This window comes from Suncus etruscus, chromosome 15 (assembly GCF_024139225.1).
Source record: "Suncus etruscus isolate mSunEtr1 chromosome 15, mSunEtr1.pri.cur, whole genome shotgun sequence".
In the NCBI taxonomy this organism is placed as follows: domain Eukaryota; kingdom Metazoa; phylum Chordata; class Mammalia; order Eulipotyphla; family Soricidae; genus Suncus; species Suncus etruscus.
The window spans coordinates 52,438,829-52,459,782 of NC_064862.1; the positions used below are offsets into that span (position 1 = coordinate 52,438,829).

General features: G+C 46.9%; 1 protein-coding gene across 1 annotated transcript in view; it reads left to right on the forward strand.

The window, feature by feature from the left end:
* Positions 1-15,807, forward strand: part of MICU1 (mitochondrial calcium uptake 1) — a 129,740-nt gene extending 113,933 nt beyond the window's left edge. The window contains exons 11-12 of the mRNA XM_049789267.1: positions 12,238-12,327; positions 15,101-15,807. Coding sequence (XP_049645224.1) covers positions 12,238-12,327; positions 15,101-15,258 — 248 coding nt within the window. The 3' untranslated portion in view covers positions 15,259-15,807. The remainder of the gene's footprint in view (positions 1-12,237; positions 12,328-15,100) is intronic.
* Positions 15,808-20,954: the final 5,147 nt, after the last annotated feature.

The following is a 20,954-nucleotide window of genomic DNA, read 5'->3' on the forward strand; positions in this document are numbered from 1 at the left end:
AAACCTCTCTGCAGCACTGGCTGGGATTTTATATACACAATCTTGGTTACTCCATACTTTTTGGTGGAATCCTAGAATTTTTTAATAGAAGATCATTCCAGCCATTCCTTCCATTCTGGATGCCTTTTTTCTATACTTTCTTGAGTCAGATAACTTTTTTAAAATAACATTTATGTGGTTTTTCGCTTCTTTGCTTGTTTAAACTAATTTTTCATCGGTGGCTGGAGCAGTGGGACAGCAGGTAGGGTGGTTGACCAAGGTTCCATTGGCTTCCCAGATGGTCTCCTAAGCACCACCAAGAACAATTCCTCAGTGCAGAGCCAGGAATAATTCCTGATCATCACCAGGTATGGCCCCAAAACAATAATAATAATAATAATAATAATAATAATAATAATAAACAATTCCTCCTCTAACCTTCCCAGAACTCTTGTGGGGGGGAGTGATCCCATAGAGACAGATAAAGGTGCTTGAATAGCGCTGCAAGACCATTTCTTCAGAATAGCATGATTCTGTTTCACAAAGGACTCTACCAAGTCCAAGAATAGAATACTTGAAGTCATGATATTACAAATAAAATGAGTGACCTTTTTTATTAATGCACCTTTTAAGAAAAAACAAGGAGAGTTGCCATAAAGAACAGTTATATCGAATGACTCATTTGTTATAATTGTGTCCAAATTATAGGGTTTACACAACAGAATGTTTCAGTTTAGCTTTGGCAAAGGCAAGTGTGACCTAGTGGTTTAAAACAACAAAAGAAGATGTATTTCTCTCAGATGACTTCAAACCATTTCCTAGGATGTCTGGCCACCATTTTTGTCCATGCCTCATTACCTTGTTAAAGGGGACAATTGGATAAATTATACAGTCATTTCTGGTTTCCAAAAAATGTGTTTGAGGGGACCGGAGAGATATCACAGTGGTAGGGCGTTTGCCTTGCATGTGGCCTACCCAGGATAGACCTGGGTTCGATTCCTGGCATCCCATATCCCTGAGCCTGCCAGGAAAGATTTCTGAAAGTGAAGTAGGAATAACTCCTGAGTGCCACCAGGTGTGACCCAAAAACAAACACAAAAAAAAAGTTTGAGGGGGGCCGGAGAGATAGCATGGAGGTAAGGTGTTTGCTTTTCATGCAGAAGGTTGGTGGTTCAAATCCCGGCATCCCATATTGTCTCCTGAGCCTGCCAGGAGTGACTTCTGAGCATAGAGCCAGGAGTAACCCCTGAGTGCTGCTGGGAGTGACCCAAAAACAAAAGCAAAAAAAAAAGTTTGAGGAGCCCTAGATATGCCCTGGCATGGGGAGGGGGGGAGGGAGGGAGAGAGAGAGAGAGAGAGAGAGAGAGAGAGAGAGAGAGAGAGAGAGAGAGAGAGTGTGTGTATGTGTGTGGGGGGGAGGAAAAGAGAGAGAGGGAGAGGGTGGAGAGAGAGAGAGAGAGTGTGTGTGGGGGGGGGAGGAAAAGAGAGAGAGGGAGAGGGTGGGGAGAGAGAGAGAGAGAGAGAGAGAGAGAGAGAGAGAGAAAGAGAGAGAGAGAACTAGGCTAGAGTTTCTCTGAGTAAACTCCAAGAGGTCCAGGGTATTTATTTACTAGAGCTGCTATGGAAAAATCACTGTAGAGCTGGAGAAAGAGTAGGGAGTTAGCCTTCAATGCAGCCGACCCAGGACGAACTTGGGTTTGATTCCCAGCATCCCATATGGTCCCCCGAGGCTGCCAGGAGTAACCCCTTAGCGCTGCCAGGTGTGGCCCAAAAAGAAAAAAAATCACTGCAAATTGGGTGATGAACAACAGAAAACAATTTAATAAATTATATGCAGCTGACGTGGGTTCTATCCCTTGACACTCACTACATATAGTGTCTCCGAGCCCTGCCAGGAGTAAGCCCCGAGCACTGCTGGGTAAGTCTCCAAAACAAAAACCAAAAAAGTCTAGGACCAAAAATCCACTTTACTTTAAATGCATCCTTGACTGGCTCAGGGGTCACTCCTGGAGGGACTGAGGGGGCTGGAGATTGAACCCAATTATGGGATTTTGGTGTCTGTTATGGGGCCTCCTAAGTGCTCCTGACTATGCTCAGCCCTGCTTTGTGGGCCTGAAAGTTCAGTGCTCAGTGCGCAGATTCAGCAATGCAGGACTAGGAAGTACCAGGGCCGTCTTGGCAGCCAGCACAGGGCACCTCACAGTGCTAAGGAATCTCACTTGGACTTCAAGGCAGTGCCTGTGCTCCCTGTTCCTGAGTGTAGCCATGTTTTAAGGACCGTGTTCTAGCCTAAAATCGCATCCAAATCAGTTTGGAAATGTCTAACTTATAATTATCAGATACATCTGCAATCAGAGTGGGGCAGTTCAGTTCCCAAAAGAAGCCTGGTGGCCAGTTTCATTTCTTGCCTTGTGAGGGAATTAAAAACAGTCAGATCCGGGCAGTTGCCCAGAAGAGAAGCTCTAAATAGATGTCGCCTGGTACCATAGTTGCAGGTGAGTGATGGATCTGTGAGATGCACCTAAAATTAGCACAGCTATTTTGAGCCCCACAAGGACATCCCTCGCCATAAATACCTGCCCCCTTAGCTTCCATGCCTCCTGACAAATTACCACAAATTTTGCAGCTTAAAAAACACCTACTTCTTACGTCCGAGTCTCTAAGGCAGACAAGGCACCCAGCAGCCTGGTTCCCTCTTAGGGGCTCACTAGTGGAAACGGAAATTGGGGGTTGGAGAAGGAACCTCGCAGGGCAACATCTGCAGGCAGAGTCCAGACCTTCTTCCTGACCCTTCTAGAGTCTCAGCGGGATTCTGTTTCTTCCGCTAGGGTATACAGACCCTTCATTCTTTGTGGGGGGGTTTGTTTGTTTTGGGGGTCACATCCAGCAGCGCTCAGGGGTTACTCCTGGCTCTACGCTCAGAAATCGCTCCTGGCAGGCTGGGGGGGGGAGGGGGCATATGGGATGCTGGGGTTCGAACCACCGTCCTTCTGCATTCAAGGCAAACACCTTACCTCCATGCTATCTCTCCAGCCCCCATCATTCTTTGTTTTTAATGTTTGCTTTATGATTTTTGGTTGTTTGATTGGTTTTGGTTTGGGGTCACATCCAGTGGTGCCTCAGGGGTTACTCTGGCTCTTAGCTCAGACATCACACCTGGTGGTGCTTAGGGAACTCTATGGAATGCCAGAGATTGAACCTGGGTCAGTTGCCTGCAAGGCAAATGCCCTCCACTTCCCCAAGCCAAGTTATTTAATAAGTGAATAGATAGCTTGCAGGGGCCAGAGCGATAGCAAAGCAGGTCGGGCTCGTGTGACTGACCCCAGGTTCAATCCTTAGCATCCCATAGGATCCCCCCAGCCTGCCAGAGGTAACCCCTGAGTGCCACTGGGAGTGGCCCCAAAAAAACAACCAAAAAATAAAAGTGAAAATAAATTTAAAAATAAATAGCCGGGGCCAGAAAGATAGCACAGCGGCATATACCTTGCAAGCAGCCGACCCAGTACCTAAGTGGTTGGTTCGAATCCCAGCATTCCCTGTGGTCCCCTGAGCCTGCCAGGAGCTATTTCTGAGCAGATAGCCAGGAGTAACCCCTGAGCACTGCCGGATGTGGTCCAAAAACAAAAACAAAAAATAAATAGCCTGTGGGGTCCAGAACAATAGTACAGTGGGGAGGGCATTTGCCTTACATATCACCAACATGGGTTCTTCTATACCCAGCATCCTATATGGTCCCGCAGCCTGACAGTGATTCCTGAGTGCAGAGTCAGGAGTAACCCCTGAATACTGCCAGGTGTGGCCTAAAAATCAAAACAAATAAATAACTTGTCTTAAAATTTTAGGACAGGGAGGGAACTTATGTAAGGCCACTTAATAGTATTTTTTCTTTAACTCCGTCTACTATGCGTGAAGGAAGATAGGAAATTAAGATGACAGACTCACCTTCATTGTCTCCTGTGTGCCTGATCTCTGCAGTATCAGCTCCCACTGCTGCCTGGAGGAGCCAGAATTGCTTGGGGGGACAATGTGTTTCTCTGCATGGGCGAGACTGGGGGAAACTCACAGTACTAAGGATGAGTGGAGAGTGCCCCACGACCACCACCACAGCCAGAGCAGGAGATAGATGGTCAAATTGCCACCGAGGTATGGGAGGCCAAGCTAAGGAAGAGGAACAGGCTTCTGTTTCATCATTGCTTTTCCAGTTTGAGTTCAACAAGCCCCAGAACTTTCACTGTTTCTTGTGAAAACATTTCTATGTGAGTGGGCCAGTATTCCATTCATTTAAGACAAAGTCATCCTTTTGTGTGTGTGTGTGTGTGGTTTTTGGGTCACACCCGGCAGTGCTCAGGGGTTATTCCTGGCTCCATGCTCAGAAATTGCTCCTGGCAGGCACGGGGGACCATATGGGATGCTGGGATTTGAACTGATGACCTTCTGCATGAAAGGCAAATGCCTTACCTCCATGCTATCTCTCCGGCCCTTTTATTTTGAATTATGAGAACAATGATGCAAAGAGGAGAAGGTAAAGTTACAGTGGAAGGACAGTCGCCCATAAACAGAGTTTTTAAAAGAAATCCCCTTGCTGATGCCTAAATATTGAACTTACAGTCAAAGAACATTAAGAAAAATAAGGCAGAACCCATTTACAATTACTTTGTCCACAAGTCCCCCGCTAGTAGTACTTTATAACATTTCTTAGCAGCTCACAAAACAATCTAAAGCCATGAGATTTATGTGACTCCTTAAACATTGAAGGCATAGTATTTTTTAATATTTTCATGCTTATGCATATTAGTTTAAGTTAACATCAAAATTTTAAGGTTTTTTTTTGTTAAGGGTTAGAGTCAAAAGAGCACAGTAAAAACGGTGTTAGAGTGGCAAATATTGTTTGCATAGGCCCACCAAAATATGGGGGACATGGAAAGGAAAAGCCTTGGTCTAAATACAAGGAGACCCTACCCCTAAAGTTTCCTGGCATAAGACCAATTCTAGGCTCCAGGAAAACTAGTTTATTCAATCCAAGTCATTGTCTGTAGTGCCAATACAGTTTTATTTTTCACGCACTCTCTATTGTTGGCATCAGGTTTCTGTATTAAAGATCCTAGAATCTGGGCCCGGAGAGATAGCACAGCGGCGTTTGCCTTGCAAGCACCCGATCCAGGACCTAAGGTGGTTGGTTCGAATCCTGTTGTCCCATATGGTCCCCCATGCATGTCAGGAGCTATTTCTGAGCAGACAGCCAGGAGTAACCTCTGAGCACTGCCGGGTGTGGCCCAAAAACAAACAAACAAAAAATCCTGGAATCTGCACATCCTACATTGAAGTCAGGCTGGTGTGGGTGGAGTATCCTCTAGTTTCACCTCACAATTAAGGGGCAATACAGAAAGCCCTGTCCCGTAAGCATGTCATTGTTGTTGTTAAGTCTTCTCAGTGTTAAGGGAAGTCTCTTGAGTAGGTCGATGTCAGAGCAGCGGTAGGGTCTTCCCTGGTAGAAGATTGCCTCTAGGTGATGTTATAGGCAACCTTGGATGTTTTGTGGATGTCTTCTCTAGATCATGGGTGGATGGAGAATGCCCATTCTTCTGAGGCCTGTGCCAGGTCTTTATGTCAATGTTCAGGGTGTAAGGTTCCATTGCACTACAAGATTTGTGTGTTCCCATCTCTATTAGATAAGAACTTATTTGTATGTATAGTATTTTTCCGTTTTAATGTGCCTATGTAAAAAAGAAATAAAGCCACGTAGCGTATCATAGTATATGGGGGCGTAAAGTCATCCATTTTTAAGGTAAATTTAATTCACGAGGTTGGCAGGGAAGCTAACATTGGGAGGTAAATGTTTACTTTATGAGCCACTTCTTCTGCAAAGACCTGGCTTTTATTCCCCAATTTAAAGTCAGCGGTTCTAAAGATTGATGCTAACTTAACTGCTTGGCTTTAAATATATTGCGTTGTGTAAAATTATATTCATGCCCCCAAGAGGGAAATTACTTTAAGGATTCAGGATTATCACTGGCGAAAGAAGAGACGGGGCTAAGATAAACCACCAAAAAGGTCACATAGATTCAGAAAGAACCCTGCCATCCCATATGGTCCTCCAAGCACCACCAGGAGTGATTCCTGAGTGCAGAGCCAGGAGTAATTAATTCCTGAGCACCACCAGGTGTGGCCCCCATCCAAAAAAAAAAAAAATCAAGGGATAAAAAGAATTGTGCTTGTTGGTGCTCAGGGGTTTCTCCTGGCAGGCTTGGGGGACCATATGAGATGTCAGTAATCATACATGGGTCAGCAGTGTGCAAGGCAAACACCCTCCCCACTGTGCTATTGCTCCAGCCCCAGGACTATGACATTTTAAAGAAAAAAATGCTTCCCATGCCCCTTCCCCAAGCCCACTAGGGATGCCCTTAAGTGTGGGGAGGGAGTGGTGGCACAAGGAGTAAGGCGTCTGCCTTGCCCTGGCTAGCCTAGGAAGGACCACATCCTAGGAAGAATCCCCCAGTGTCCCATATGGTCCCCCAAGCCAGGAGTGATTTCTGAGCACATAGCCAGTTGTAACCCCTGAGCATCACCAGTGTGGCCCAAAAAGAAAAGAAAAGAAAGACATCACATCCCGAGCCTTCCAGGGCCAGAGTGCAAAGGGCTCCCTGTTCTTAACCTTAGCAGTCACCTCAGGAATTTGACTGTTTCCACTGCAGCCCAGGATGGTAGGAGAGTCACAGTACCACACAGCTAGAGCCATGGGCCTCTTTTTGGGTCTCACTTTTCCCAGCACCTTTGCACCTGGAAGAAATGGAGCAGCTCCAAACTGGGTCATGCAAACTGTCGATGCATTAGTAGAAACCAGGATAAAAAGCTCCCGGGTCACCTTTGTCTCATGTGCTTTTCCTGGGCAGCTTAGTCAGGAGCCTTTTAAGCTGTGCCCAGAATCAACTTTGGAGTTCCCAGGGGATGCTAATATCTTCAGGCTACATTGCTGGCTCCAAGTGCTCAGTAATTCAGCCCTGCCTGAGTGTTCTCCGATTTGGCTCTTCTTTCACTTGAGCCCTATTTCTTAGGTAGAATGACAGCTTGTGCAGGATTTTCATTGTCCCGGTCAGAGGTCAGAAGGGCCCTGATGATAAGGAAGGAGCACTGGGCTGTGAGTCAGGTCATTGAGGTTCGCAACCAGCTCTGCTCTCCACTGGTTTAGTGACCACTCTGGGCACATCTTGTGGAATTCAGTGCCCTCTCCTCCAGCTTCCACATTCTCTTGTTGGAAGCAGATGTGTGAGTTCTTATCCACACAGCATAGTTTCTGCTTGAACTTTTCCAGAAGCCCAATGAGGCCTGGAGAGGCATGCAAGAACCTCAGGTTCAGTCCTTGGTATTCCACAGTCCTTCAGTGTAGCAGAGGTGGGCCCATGAGCAATGATCCATAAGATAATCATATTTGAGTGTCAAAGCCACTTCTAGAAATTCTTGCTATCCAGGGGCCAGAGCGGTGGCTCAGCAGTAGAGCGTTTTGCCTTGCACATGGCTGACCCAGGACGGCATGGTTCAATCCCCCAGCATCCCATATGGTCCCCCAAGCCAGGAGTGATTTCTGAGCGCAGAGCCAAGAGTAACCCCTGAGCATCACGGGGTGTGGCCAAAAAGCAAAATAAAAAATTCTTGCTGTCCTTATCTAATTAAAAAATATTAATTTCATATGCATCCTATCCTACTCATATAAATGAACCAAATTTACACACTAGAAATCTATTGATTTCTGAGCACAGTCAGGAGTCAGTCTATAGCACCAGTGGTTGTAGCACAAAAAAGAAAAAAGAAAGAGGGAAGGAAAGAAGGAAGGGAAAGAAGGAGGGAAAGATGGATGGACAGGTGAATGGATAGATGACCTACCTTGACAACTTAAGCTTCCTCGGGGCTAGAGTGATAGCACAGCAGTAGGGCATTTGCCTTGCACGCGACCAACTCAGGACGGATCCACGTTCGATTCTCAGCATCCCAGATGGTCCCCTGAGCCTGCAAGGAGCAATTTCTAAGTGCAGAGCCAGGAGTAACCTTTGAGTGCCTTGGGGTATGACCCCACCCAAAAAAAAAAAAAAACTTAAGACTCCTCAAAGGCAGTTTCCAGCTCCTTGTTGACACCTTTCCAGTGAGAAACTAGAATCCCAGACATCAGGCCACTTGCCCTATCAAGTCAGGTAGCCAAATCCCAGCACTGTCAGTTGTCTGCATAGGGAAGCCGAAGTCTAGTTGGGAGCAAACTGTTTGCTATGATTCATTGTGACTTTGCTATCAGGGGCAGATATGACTGAGACTGTTCTCAAGCCAGCTGTCAAATACTTGGTTTCTAAACCTCATTTCATTCCACCGGTCCCTAGAGCTTGACAGCTGACTAGCAATTTAAATGCTTCCTTTCACTGTTCTGATTCACCTCATGGGACTCAAGGACTCCCCTGTAGTGAGGCTGTTTATTGGCTGATTACAACCCAGTGGTTGGTTACAAAGGCTTCTCAGTTCTTGTCTGTACATTTTTTCTGTAGAAAAAAAAATGATGCTAGAGGTGTGCATGTGTGTGTGTGTGAGTGATGCTAGAGAGGTGTGCATGTGTGTGTGTGTGTGTGTGTGTGTGTGAGATGGGACATATCTCTGACTCATAGAAAAAATTGATACTAGAGGTGTGCATGTGTGTGTGTGTGTGTGTGTGAGATGGGACATATCTCTGACTCATAGAAAAAATGATACTAGAGGTGTGCATGCGTGTGTGTGTGTGTGTGTGTGATGGGACATATCTCTGACTCATCCATTTATTGAGTAGCATTCCCGAAGGAGGCCTCAAGGGGTCCCTACTGAACCCCAGTACCACTTGAAGAGCTTTTCACCTTGGCAAAGCAGCTTCTTTCATGTTTTCTTTACAGGATGGGGGACCCATCTCCAGTGACCAAAGAATGGGCACTTGGAATATCAAGAGGAATTGGCCTTGGGCACTCATCCCGCTGTGAGAAGGGAATTGCTGAGAAAGGGGGGCAGGTTCGTTTTTAGAGAGGCCTGGGATTGAGGTGAGAATCACGTTTCTCCGATGCAGAAGAGATGGGGACCTGCCTCTCAGATCTCTCTGCACCCTCAGAGGGCCTTTCAGTGAATAACTTAGTTCACAGTCTGAGCACACTCATTGTCTTCCAGTTGATTCTGTGTTTTCTCAGAGCACTCATCCTTATTTTCTGCCAAGACAGACAAAGCCAACAGTGGGCATTTTGTTTCTCATACCAGTCAGGTGCATCTGGGACAATACTATAGCTTCACTTCCAAACCAGTACAAATAAAGCAAATATTGTTCTTTTTTTTTTTTTTTTTTTTTTTTGGTTTTTGGGCCACACCCGGTAACGCTCAGGGGTTACTCCTGGCTATGTACTCAGAAGTTGCTCCTGGCTTGGGGGACCATATGGGACACCGGGGGATCGAACTTCGGTCCGTCCAAGGCTAGCGCAGGCAAGGCAGGCACCTTATCTTTAGCGCCACCGCCCGGCCTCTAAAGCAAATATTGTAACAAAGCAAGTTATATAAAATTTTTACTTCCAGTGTTTATAAAAGTGCTGTTGGGGGGACCCCTGAGAGATATTTCAGCCAGCTGGGGCACAAGCTTATGAGAGACTGGGATTCAGTTTCTCATATCACATCGTCCCTGAGCACTACTGGATGTAACTCAAACAAAAAACATAGAGAATAAAAATTAGGGCCGGAGAAATAGCACAGTGGTAAGGCGCTTGCCTTGCACGCAGCTGATTCAAACAGAAGGTGGTTCGAATCCTGGTATCCCATGTGGTCCCCTGAGCCTACCAGGAGGGGCTTCTGAGTGCAAAGCCAGGAGTAACTCCTGAGCGCAGCCGCATGTGACCCAAAAAAAAAAGTGTGTGTGTGTGTGTATATATATATAGTTATTGTTATTGTTATTGTTATGGGATAAAGAGAGCACAGTGGGTAAAGCAACTGCCTAGAATGTGGCTGACTGCAGTTCAGTCACTGACACTTTAGTATCGTCCCGAGCACCGTCATGACTGATCCCTGAGCACAGCCAGATGTGGACCAGATTCCTCTGACTTTGCCTCAATTAAAAGCAGATCCCCGTATTTGCCGGTGTATAAGACGACCCCCTAATTTTGCAGTTAAAACATAGGTTTCGGCCTATATTCGCTGTATCAGACAGAATGTTCCTGTGCTGCAACTGTATGTACCACAGTGAGCCAATCACAACAAGCAAAGGTTCAGAGCTTATACTGTAATAGACTTCCTCTCTGACTCTGGCCAATCTGAGCAGGCTTTTGACAGTGTAGATTCGGGTCCAGAACATTGTCTAATTTGCATGCATCAAAAGCCTGCTTGGATTGGCTGAGTTAGAGAGGCGGTCCGAGCAGCCTTGCAGTGATTAGTGCAGGATCGAGTTGGAAAATTCGTTTTGTGGCAATATTCAGACAATTTTTGTTTAGCAGTATATTGAAACATTTTTTGGGATATACTCGGCCTATAAGACGACCCCCAATTTTCGGTTGACTTTTTTTGTTTCAAAAGTCATCTTATACACCGGAAAATATGGTAGAACTGATATGTGTCTCTAAATAAAAACATATGTATCTCTAAACAGTGGGAGGTGGATCAGGCTTGAGGAGAGCAGGGGAGAATGAGAATGGGAACTACCTTGTCCTCCCTATCTTGGTTTTGTAAGGATGCTCTAATGGTCATATTGTATAGAAAAAGTGCCACATGATTGCTGGTGTTTAACAGTCAATGCTGAGAGAATTTACTTTGGGGTTTGTTCGTGTGTGTGTGTGTGTGTGTGTGTGTGTGTGCGTGCGTGTGCGTGCGTGCGTGCGTTGTGGTCTACAAAAGAGAAACAAGAACAAAAAGATGATGCCTACAAACTTCATGAAAGGGGGATTGCTGCTTCTTCCCAGCGAGAGGTGGGCCAGGCTCATCCTGCTGGTGTCCAGCTGTCTGTCAGTGACAGGAGCAGGCAGCAGGACCTAGGCTCATCCTGTAGTTTCAGCTGTCAATCAGCAACAGGGGCCAGAAGCCTTGTGTCCTCTTCCTCTGACCACCTCCCTCAGCTTGTGCTCTGGGTCCCTCATCTGCCCTGTGAAGTTTTTAACTTTTTGGGAATCTTCTTTCCTATGAGAGGAAAGTGCCAAGAAAGACTCATATCAACTGTTCTGCTTGGTCTTGTTGTTCCTACTGCTTCTGCTTGGTCTTGTTATTACTTTGGTTTTGGGACCACACCCAGCAGTGCTCAACCTCCTGGCTCTGCATTCAGAAATTATTTCTGGCAGGCTCAGGGGAACCGTATAAAATGACATCGAACCTGAGTTGGCTGCATGCAAGGCAAATGCCCTACCCACTGTAGGGCCACCGTTATTAATTTTTAATACAGTACAAGGATACCCCTACTTGGTCTTTTTTAGGGTGCTCTGAAGGTCATCATTATATAGAAAAACTGCCACTGAATGTTTTAGAATCCATAGACTGAAGTCCGACCTTAATTGTCATTAGGTGTTTTTTCAAGTTGCATTATGCCGTAGTGTTTGTGATATAAAGCATGCCCCTGGAACCAGAGCAATAGCTTAGTGAGGAAGTTGTTCACCTTGTATGTCGCCAACCTGGGTTCGATGATCCCTGGCATCCCATACGGTCCCCTGAGCACTGCCAGGAATAAGTTCTGAGCACAAACAGGTGTAGCTCAAAAACTAAAACCAAAACATACAACAACAAAAAAATGCTCCGTATGTGTACCATTGTAAATGGGCAAATCAGCAGTATCAATTACCCTCATAGAGTAGCAAAGCCGGCCTGGGATAGCCAGACAGATGGTGTTTTCCTCGTCAGTACTTATTCCCCATCCCTGCATCTCCCCAGATGCCAGAAACATCCAGTTTACTTTGTGGCCCTAGAAACTTAATATCGTAATATCAAGTCCTCTCTAAAGCAAATGCAGCACTGGAGGGAAGAACAGAACCTGTGGCATTAAGGGAAAGTGTGTTACGGGCTAAGATCTAGATAATCAAACTGGAGAGGAAGCCTAGGGCTTAGGGTACAGGCCTTCCTTGCACTTTGATCCCCAGCACTATGTGTATCCCCATCTCCAAGCATCGCTGCCAGCCCAGTTGGCTGAGATGACTGGGAGAGCTCCTGGGACCCCCCTGAGCTCTGCGCCAATAATGTAACTCCTGCTTCAGAGCCAGAGAAGAAGTGTCTGGTGGTGCTGATTCTGTCTCTCCCTCCTTTCAGTGACTATGCAGCAGGTGGCCCGGACTGTTGCAAAAGTGGAGCTCTCAGACCATGTGTGCGACGTGGTATTCGCCCTCTTCGACTGCGATGGTGAGTGAGGTCCTCTGGAGCCAGTGGCGGGAGTCACAGGGGAGCACTGAGGAATCCGGGACTCATAGTTGATGTGGAGGAGGCCTGAATGGGGCATGGATCCGTCTACCTCCCTGGCACATCATCTTCATTTATTTTCCATCTTCACAGTCCAGCAACCCTCAGTGGTCTGTTAGGTGCAGCTATCACGGAGTTGAGCCTAGTTGAAGTCCTCCTGGTCTTTCTGTGGCTGCAGCAGCAGGAATCATGGATAATGATAATAAACCAGGAAGGTTTGGCTCACTTGGCTGCTTCCTGGATCCAAGCATCGTCTTGAGCCTCCTATTGTGCCTTTTCCAAGGCATTGTTTTCAGCCACATTTTCCACCAATGAAAGCTGAAACTCAGAGCAGTGAATTTTCCTAGGTCCGCAACAGGGGATAAAGAGAGGACTTGAATGAAGCTGTGCTGACCCCTGTAGACCATGTCACCTATACACACACCCAGCAGATCGAGGAGTCATTTTTCTCCTGTAACCAGAAAGCAGGCCTGAAATTCCAGGGCCAGCTGGGTAACTGAGGGGACACCCCCTGACGCGGTTCTTGCAATACTGTGACTACGGCTGGCTTTTTCCATCCTTGTTCTGTGTTCCATCATTTTTCTGTGTTACTCTATGACTTCAGTTCCAAGTATGTCACTCAACTTCCCCACCAAACTGTGAGCATTAGAAGGGCACATCCTGGTCACCTTTAGACCCCAAACTAGAATCTCAGCCAGGACTTTGCACTTCACAGGCCTCATGGGTATTCATTAACTTAGTCATTTGAGCAGAACTTAGGTGTTCAGATATATAACCTGCACTCCAAAGGATCTGAGTCAGAGAATGCCTGGAGTGAGAACAGGGTTGGCCTGGTCCTATTTAGGGCTCGGCTGTTCTCTCAGGCTGCCCTGTCCAGCAGCAAACCTTGAGTCATGTGCAGTGACTTAAATTAATCACATTAAAACTCAGTTTCCTGGTGCGGTGAGATAGCACAGCAGTAGGGCATTTGCCTTGCACACAGATGACCTGGGAGGGACCTGGTTTGATCCCCGGCATCCCATATGATCCCTTGAGCAAGCCAGGAGTAACCCCTGAGTGCTGCCGGATGTGGCCCAGAAACCAAAAAAAAATAAAATAAAATTCAGTTTCCTGGTCTCTCTGGTTCCCTGTCAAGAGCTTGACTGTCCCATGTGGTTTGCCATTCTATGGGACAGCACAGAAGTAAACTATTTCCTTCATTACTGAAGGAAACAGAACTGCTGTTGAGAACCCAATTTTTTCCAGGTTTTTGTTCTCTTGTTTTTGTTTGTTTGGGAGCCACATTCTGTGATGCTTAGGGCTTACTCCTGGCTCTGCTCAGAAATCACTCCTGGCAGTGCTCAGAGGACCATCTGGGGTGCTGGGGATCGAACCTAGATTGTCTGCACGCAAGGCAAGAGCCCTACTCACTGTCTTATTTCTCTGGCCCAATCAAACTTCCCCCAGATATTGTGGTTGTCCTAACCATTTTCACAGAATTGGATTTTGCTTTAATGAACTCAGGTCCTTGAGCTGGTCTTGAGTGGACCTTTTCAACCTGGGTTACTTTTTCTTGTTTCTTTTGGTTTGGTTTTGGGTGGGGGATACACCCAGTACTTCTCAGTGCTTACTCCAGGCTTTGCACTCAGGGATCACTCCTGGCAGGCTCTGGGGGACCACATGGGGTATTGGGGATTAAACCTGGGTCGGCCCCATGCAAGGCAAATGCCCTCCTCTGTACTATATCACTCTGGACCCTGGGTAGGCCTCTGGGTTTCCTTGATTCCCTATACCATTCCCCATTTTCTCCTTTTTTTTATTTTTTTATTTTTTTTTTATTTTTTTATTTTTTTTGGTTTTTGGGCCACACCCGGTGACGCTCAGGGGTTACTCCTGGCTATGTGCTCAGAAGTCGCTCCTGGCTTGGGGGACCATATGGGAAACCGGGGGATCGAACCCAGGTCCATCCAAGGCTAGCACAGGCAAGGCAGGCACCTTACCTCTTGTGCCACCGCCCGGCCCCCCCCATTTATTCCTTTATGGCCCCTCCACACCACATTTTTCTCTCCCAAACCTGGATGTTTTCTGCGTCTTATTGAGGCTTAGTCCCTTGACTGGGACCTGCTATCTTTTTCTTTTTCTTTTTTTTTTTTTTTTTTTTTTTGGTTTTTGGTTTTTGGGCCACACCTGGCTCAGGGGTTACTCCTGGCTGTCTGCTCAGAAATAGCTCCTGGCAGGCACAGGGGACCATATGGGACACCGGGATTTGAACCACCTTTGATCCTGGATTGGCTGCTTGCAAGGCAAACACCGCTGTGCTATCTCTCCGGGCCCATGGGACCTGATATCTTAAGACATTCTTATTCTACTTTCATGGGACCAACCAAAGTCCAGGGGTCTCAAACTCGCAGCCCGCGAGCCGTTTGCAGCTCTCCATACAACATTTTGTGGCCCTGCCCTAGAGGAATCTTTTTTTGTTTTGTTTTGTTTTGTTTTAGTTGTTTGGATCACACACCCCGAATATTCAAGGCTTACTACTGACTTTGCACTCAAGGATCACCCCCACTTTGCCTCCTGCGGCCCCCAGGTAAATTGAGTTTGAGACCCCTGAACCAAACTGTTGGAAAGAGCAAAACCAGTTTGGTTTCAGCTATGGGTGTGCCCGAGCACTGGGCTCAAAGGAATTTGTTCAGGGCCTTCCCTCACCCTTCACCTGTTTTGTTTTTTGCACCCACAGGCAATGGGGAGCTAAGCAATAAGGAGTTCGTGTCCATAATGAAGCAGCGACTGATGCGGGGCCTGGAAAAGCCCAAGGACATGGGCTTCACACGCCTCATGCAGGCCATGTGGAAGTGCGCTCAAGAAACCGCCTGGGACTTTGCTTTGCCCAAATAGAAAAGTCCAGTAGGGAAGGACCCAACGCTACCTCAGAGCCCAGCCAGGCCACAGTCCCATCTGCTCTTAAGCTGGTAGCCATGCGAGTCCTCCTGGGAATGAGCAGCCACTGTTTTCCTTCCCGACCTGCTCGAGCTCAGCCTCGTAGCTCACTCGCGCCCCCTTCTGGGAAGCGGCCAGTTCTCCTGTCACTTTTGCGGATTTAGTCAAATCATGACCTCCCCTGCTTGTCCCTCTGCTGGTGAGTTGGAAGAAACTTTCTCTGCCTCGTCAGATAGATGGTACTGAAGGCGCCCTGGCCCCTCTGCTGGCAGGAGGGAGGAGTGCCCTTGGCCACAGTGGTCCCGGAAAAGCGGCCAATTCACAGCTCTCTCCCTTTTTTTGTGTTGAGGAGTCCCTCGAGCCTCTGTTGGGCCAGTGCTCAGTGAGCAGCCTCTGCTAATGCCCTTTGCCCTGGTGTCTCTGGAGCAGGAGTTGGCCAAAAGCCTGTCAATTCTGTCTTAAACACTTGTAAACTGTTGGCAATAAACCCTTCCCTCTGCCTAAAAAGAGTGTCTCCTTTGCTTTAGAGTCAGTCCCCTTTCTACTTCTCTCTCCAGATGACTCAAAAGGCAAAAAGCATGAAGTTTGCACATGAGAAAACAAATTGTTGGTCTCGAGTGTGAGGGAGAGAAAAGTCCCATTGTGATGCACTCTGACACAATGGGATAAATTGTGAGAGGTGCAAGTTAAGACCACACACATACATCCTGAACGAGGTGGAATATGAATGAGAGGGGTTTGAGAGACATTTCCTGGGCAGACTTGCAAATAAGCAGAGGAAACGGGAAAATCAGGATAATTCAACTTGTCTCTTCTACCTGAAGAGAAAAGCTTGTTAGACTCAGCCTCTCCATCTCCTTCCAACTTACCCACAGTGGCACTATGGCCACTTGAGGGCCATCTCTGTGAGACTGAGCCCCAAGGTGGAGACAGAAAACAGCAACATGACAAAAGAAACAGACCTTCAGCCAACCATAGCTGTTTTTTTTTTTTGGGGGGGGGAGTTGTTTTTGGTTTTGGGGCCATACCTGGAAGTGCTCAGGTTACTCCTTACTCTGCACTCAGAAATCACACCTGGCAGGCTCAGGAGACCATATGGGTTGTTGGGGATCAAACCCTGGTTGGCCACATAGCAAGGCAAACGTCCTACCACTGTGTTATTTCTTCAGCCCCAAAACTAGCAATTCTTTGAGGCCACCTCATGGTTTGCTGTTCGGTGTAGATTGAGATTGATTTTTGCTGCTTCAGCAAACAGGAGTCCTTGGAGCACTTAATTTACATTTCCAGTAAGTATTCTGGGTTTTTTGTTTGTTTGTTTTTTTATTTCTTTGGAGGGGGGCCACACCTGGTGATGCTCAGGGGTTACTCCTGGCTATGGGCTCAGAAATCGCTCCTGGCTTAGTGGACCCTATTGACACCAGTCCGTCCTGGATCAGCCACGTGCAAGACAAATGCCCTACCACTGTACCATCACTCTGGCCCCTTTTCTTTCTTTTTTTTATTTTTTATTATTATTATTTATTTATTTATTTTTGGTTGTTGGGTCACACCCGGCAGCGCTCAGAGGTTACTCCTGACTCAACACTCAGAAATCACTCCTGGCAGGCTCTGGGGATCATATGGAATGCCGGAATTTGAACCACCATTCTACATGCAAAGCAAATGCCTTACCTCCATGCTATCTCTCTGGCCCCTCTTTTGTGTGTGTGGTGCTTTGGCTTACGGGATTTATCCCATCTGTAAAAGTCCTCAAGTGCTGACTTTCAGAGCCCTGTGTAAGGGCTTTTTTACTTTTCTTTTTTGGTTTTTGGTTTTTGGGCCACACCCGGTGTCACTACTCCTGGCTTGGGGGGGAACGATATGGGATACCAGAGATTGAACCCAGGTTCGTCCTGGGTCAGCCATGTGCAAGGCAAATGCCCTACCTCTGTGCTCCAGCCCCTATTTTATTTTTATTTTTTGTTTGTTTTTTGGGGGCCACACCCAGCCTTGCAGAGGGGTTACTCTTGGCTCTGCGCTCAGAATTCGCTCCTGCCAGGCTCAGGAGACCATTGGGATGTCGGGGATCAAACCCGGGTCCATCCCAGTTGGACGACTGCAAGGCCATATGCCCTAAACCTGTGCTATTGCTCAAGCCCCCAAAGCTGATTTTAAAATAACCTTTGGGCGATGCAAACATGATACTAGCGGTGCCTCAATAAATGCCTCCCATACACCTACAGCTGTTCTCTACTGTGCTGTTCTCTGCTTTCAAAAGCAAAAATAACTCTCGGGTTCTAGCCTTTAAGCTCTGAGGAGGGGAAGAGATAGCTGGGCGCCTTCACCTTGTGCTCAGCAACAAGAGAGAGAGTAGGAAGAAGATGGAGAAAGAATCGCAAAGGAAACAGCTTGAAAACAAGTTTCATCTTCCAAACACCATCTTTGAAGAGCATTCCAGACTACCAAGATTTTACTCTGACTCAGTCATATGCACTAGAGATGGCCAAACGCCAGACATCCAGGCTGTCACTGGTACCAGGAGGAGCTGGGTGTCCTAGCTGGAACCTCCCCTCACAGTCCCAGTGGGGTGATCTGCCCCACAAGTTCTCAGAAAAGGAAGATTCTACTTTCAGGCTTCTAGCGCCATCTCCTGGCAAGAAAGCTCAGCACAGAGCCCATGGACAGAGAGGCGGGAGGTTGGCCAGCCTGGCCCCAATCCCTGGCCCAGGGTAGCAGGAAGTGGGGTGTCTCAACAGCTAGAAATGGACCAGAACCTTGCTGAGAGACGATGGGATGCGACTCGAGAGAAGGGAAAAATTCGGTGCTTTGGTACTGCATTCTAGGGACCTAGAGTTCAAATTGAGATATGAGTTGTCATTCAAGGTCTTTAATGACTCTTACCTATCACCTAGTAGGTGCAGACACTGAATAAGGTCTTCCAGGAGTTTTCATTCTAGTGAGAAAGCTGGGGGAAAGAGTAAAGAGGTTGCTGGGAGAGGGTTTAGGAAAGTCAGAAGAACGGCAAAATCAATTTGGTCTCATACTCTTGGGTTTCGTTTTATACTTGTTTAAACACTACTTACAAAGCTGTTCATGATCCACTTGTTTTGGACATTTAGAGTTCTTACACCAATCCTACCACACCACCAGTGTCATCTTTCCTCCACCAATGTCAGCAGAGTTAACAGTATTGGAGATACCACATGCTGTGGGGATGGAATTCAGGGCCTTATACATTTGTAGCACTTGAACCATTTCCCCCACCCATAAACAAATTAGAAAGTCAAGGCACACTTACAGAGAAAATTATTTTGGGAGTCGGAGATAGCATGGAAGTAAAGTGTTTGCCTTGCATGCAGAAGGTCGGTGGTTCAAATCCCGGCATCCCATATGGTCCCCTGAGCCTGCCAGGAGCGTTTTCTGAGCATAGAGTCAGGGATAACCCTTGAGCGCTGCCAGGTGTGACCCAAAAAAATAAATAAAATTATTTTTGTTGGGGCCGGGCGGTGACGCTGGAGGTAAGGTGCCTGCCTTGCCTTCGCTAGCCTTGGACGGACCGCGGTTCGATCCCCCGGCGTCCCATATGGTCCCCCAAGAAGCCAGGAGCAACTTCTGAGCGCATAGCCAGGAGTAACCCCTGAGCGTCACAGGGTGTGGCCCAAAAACGAAAAAAAAAATTATTTTTGTTTAAAAAGGCAATGAGATCTGAATGTTGACATATTAACAAGCAGAAACAGAGAGCACTATGTACAAAGTCCAAGTGCCAAAAGAGATGTTTCTGAAAACTGAATTCCTAAGGCATAGCCCATATTCATTGGGAAGAAATGTCCATGACAACAGTCATTTCACACAAACTATGGGACAAGATTGACAAAGGCCCATAAATGATGCTTCAGGATCTGGAACTAACAGCAGCAAAGAAGTGAGAGTAGATAGGGAAGGAGAGAAAGATGATTAATTAGTAGCCTAGTGTTAGTGTTGAGAGATCTAAAAGAGAATTCTGGAAAAGGACAGGAGGCAGTAACTTATGAGGATAGAAAACAAGATGCGGGGCCAGAGCGATAGCACAGCGGTAGGGCGTTTGCCTTGCACGCGGCCAACTTGGGATGGACCCGGGTTCGATCCCTGACATCCCATATGGTCCCCCAAGTCTGCCAGGAGCGATTTCTGAGTGCAGAGCCAGGAGTAACCCCTAAGAGCTGCCAGATATGGCCCAAAACAAAACAAAAAAAAAAAGGGGGGGGGGGAATGCTAGGTAAGGTGAATGTTTCAAGTCAGCTGATGACCAAAAAGGACCAATGGACCTGATAGTGTGGAGCTTGGAGGCAACCTTGACAAGGGACAGAAGTCTGGCAGAAATGGGAGTGGGGATAAGGCTGAGGACATTATTAGTACCTGAGAGGCACTGCTGCCACTTTACTTTTGCCTCTGGTTTTGGAGCCACATCCAGAGGTGCTTAGGGACTGACTACCTTTTCTTGTTTTTATTCTGGGGCCACACCTAGTGGTGTGGTCTCAAGATCCCTCCAGTTTAGTTTATGTGCTGCTGAAGTGAGCACCCAAATGTTGATTTTTGCTGCTGTGTACTTATTCACTCTCTTTTATTTACTGGACTTTCCAAGAGGGTGCTCAAGGAATCTAGGGCCACTCCTGGCAATTAATTCTCATCCTGCAGCTAGGCTGGTGGTTCAAGGCAGAGACTCCGGGGTCACGGACTTAGTACTGGACGCTTTTCTTTCACACATCACATATATTTCATCAGCAAAAGCATTGTCTTCAAAATCTATCTAGAATCTGAATTTCTCACCACCTCTAATATCTGGTGCAAGCTATGCATTCTCCCAGCTAGCTAAGCAACAGCGGCCGGACTGACTTCTCGGAGCCTCTTACCAAATACTATTTACCAGGGGCTCAAGATTCTCATCAAACGAAGAAACTACCTGTGGGCCCTTGGTAACCTTGACAAGATTTTCATTGGAGTATTAGGTACAGAAGGGATTGAAGAAGTGACTTATCTCCAATGCAAAGATTTGCATTGATTCCATGCATTGGTGGTATAGTGGTGAGCATAGCTGCCTTTCAAGATTTGCACTGATTCCCAATTTGGCACATAGTAGGCCCTTACTATCTAGCGAATAAAGAAGTGACTTTTCTCTCCAATGCAAAAACCTGCAAGTATTCCCGGTTTGGCAAGCAGTGGTCATTCCTTATTCTTCATTCTTATTATCCTTATTTTTATTATTAGTAGTAGTGTTAGTATTATTAGTATTATTATTGGTTTTTGGGTCACACCCGGCAGTGCTCAGGGGTTATTCCTAGCTCCATGCTCAGAAATCACTCCTGGAAAGCTCGGGGAACCATATGGGATGCCAGGATTCGAACCACCGACCTTCTGCATGCAAGGCAAACGCTTTACCTCCATGCTATCTCTCCGGCCCTATTATCCTTATTCTTCATTATTCTTATTATTATCATTATTCTTCTTATTCCCCATTCCTTCGGCATGAAGAAGTGCCCATCCTCTCCAATGCCAAGCTCGGCAACCAAAAACCCTGCAAGCGTCCTCCCCTTCAAGGCCCCAGAAATGTCCAATGTAGCCCGCCCGTCTCTACGGAGACATACGGTAGCGCTTCCGCCTTCGCTCCCCGGCGGGGCGGGGCGGGGCCTGACGTCATC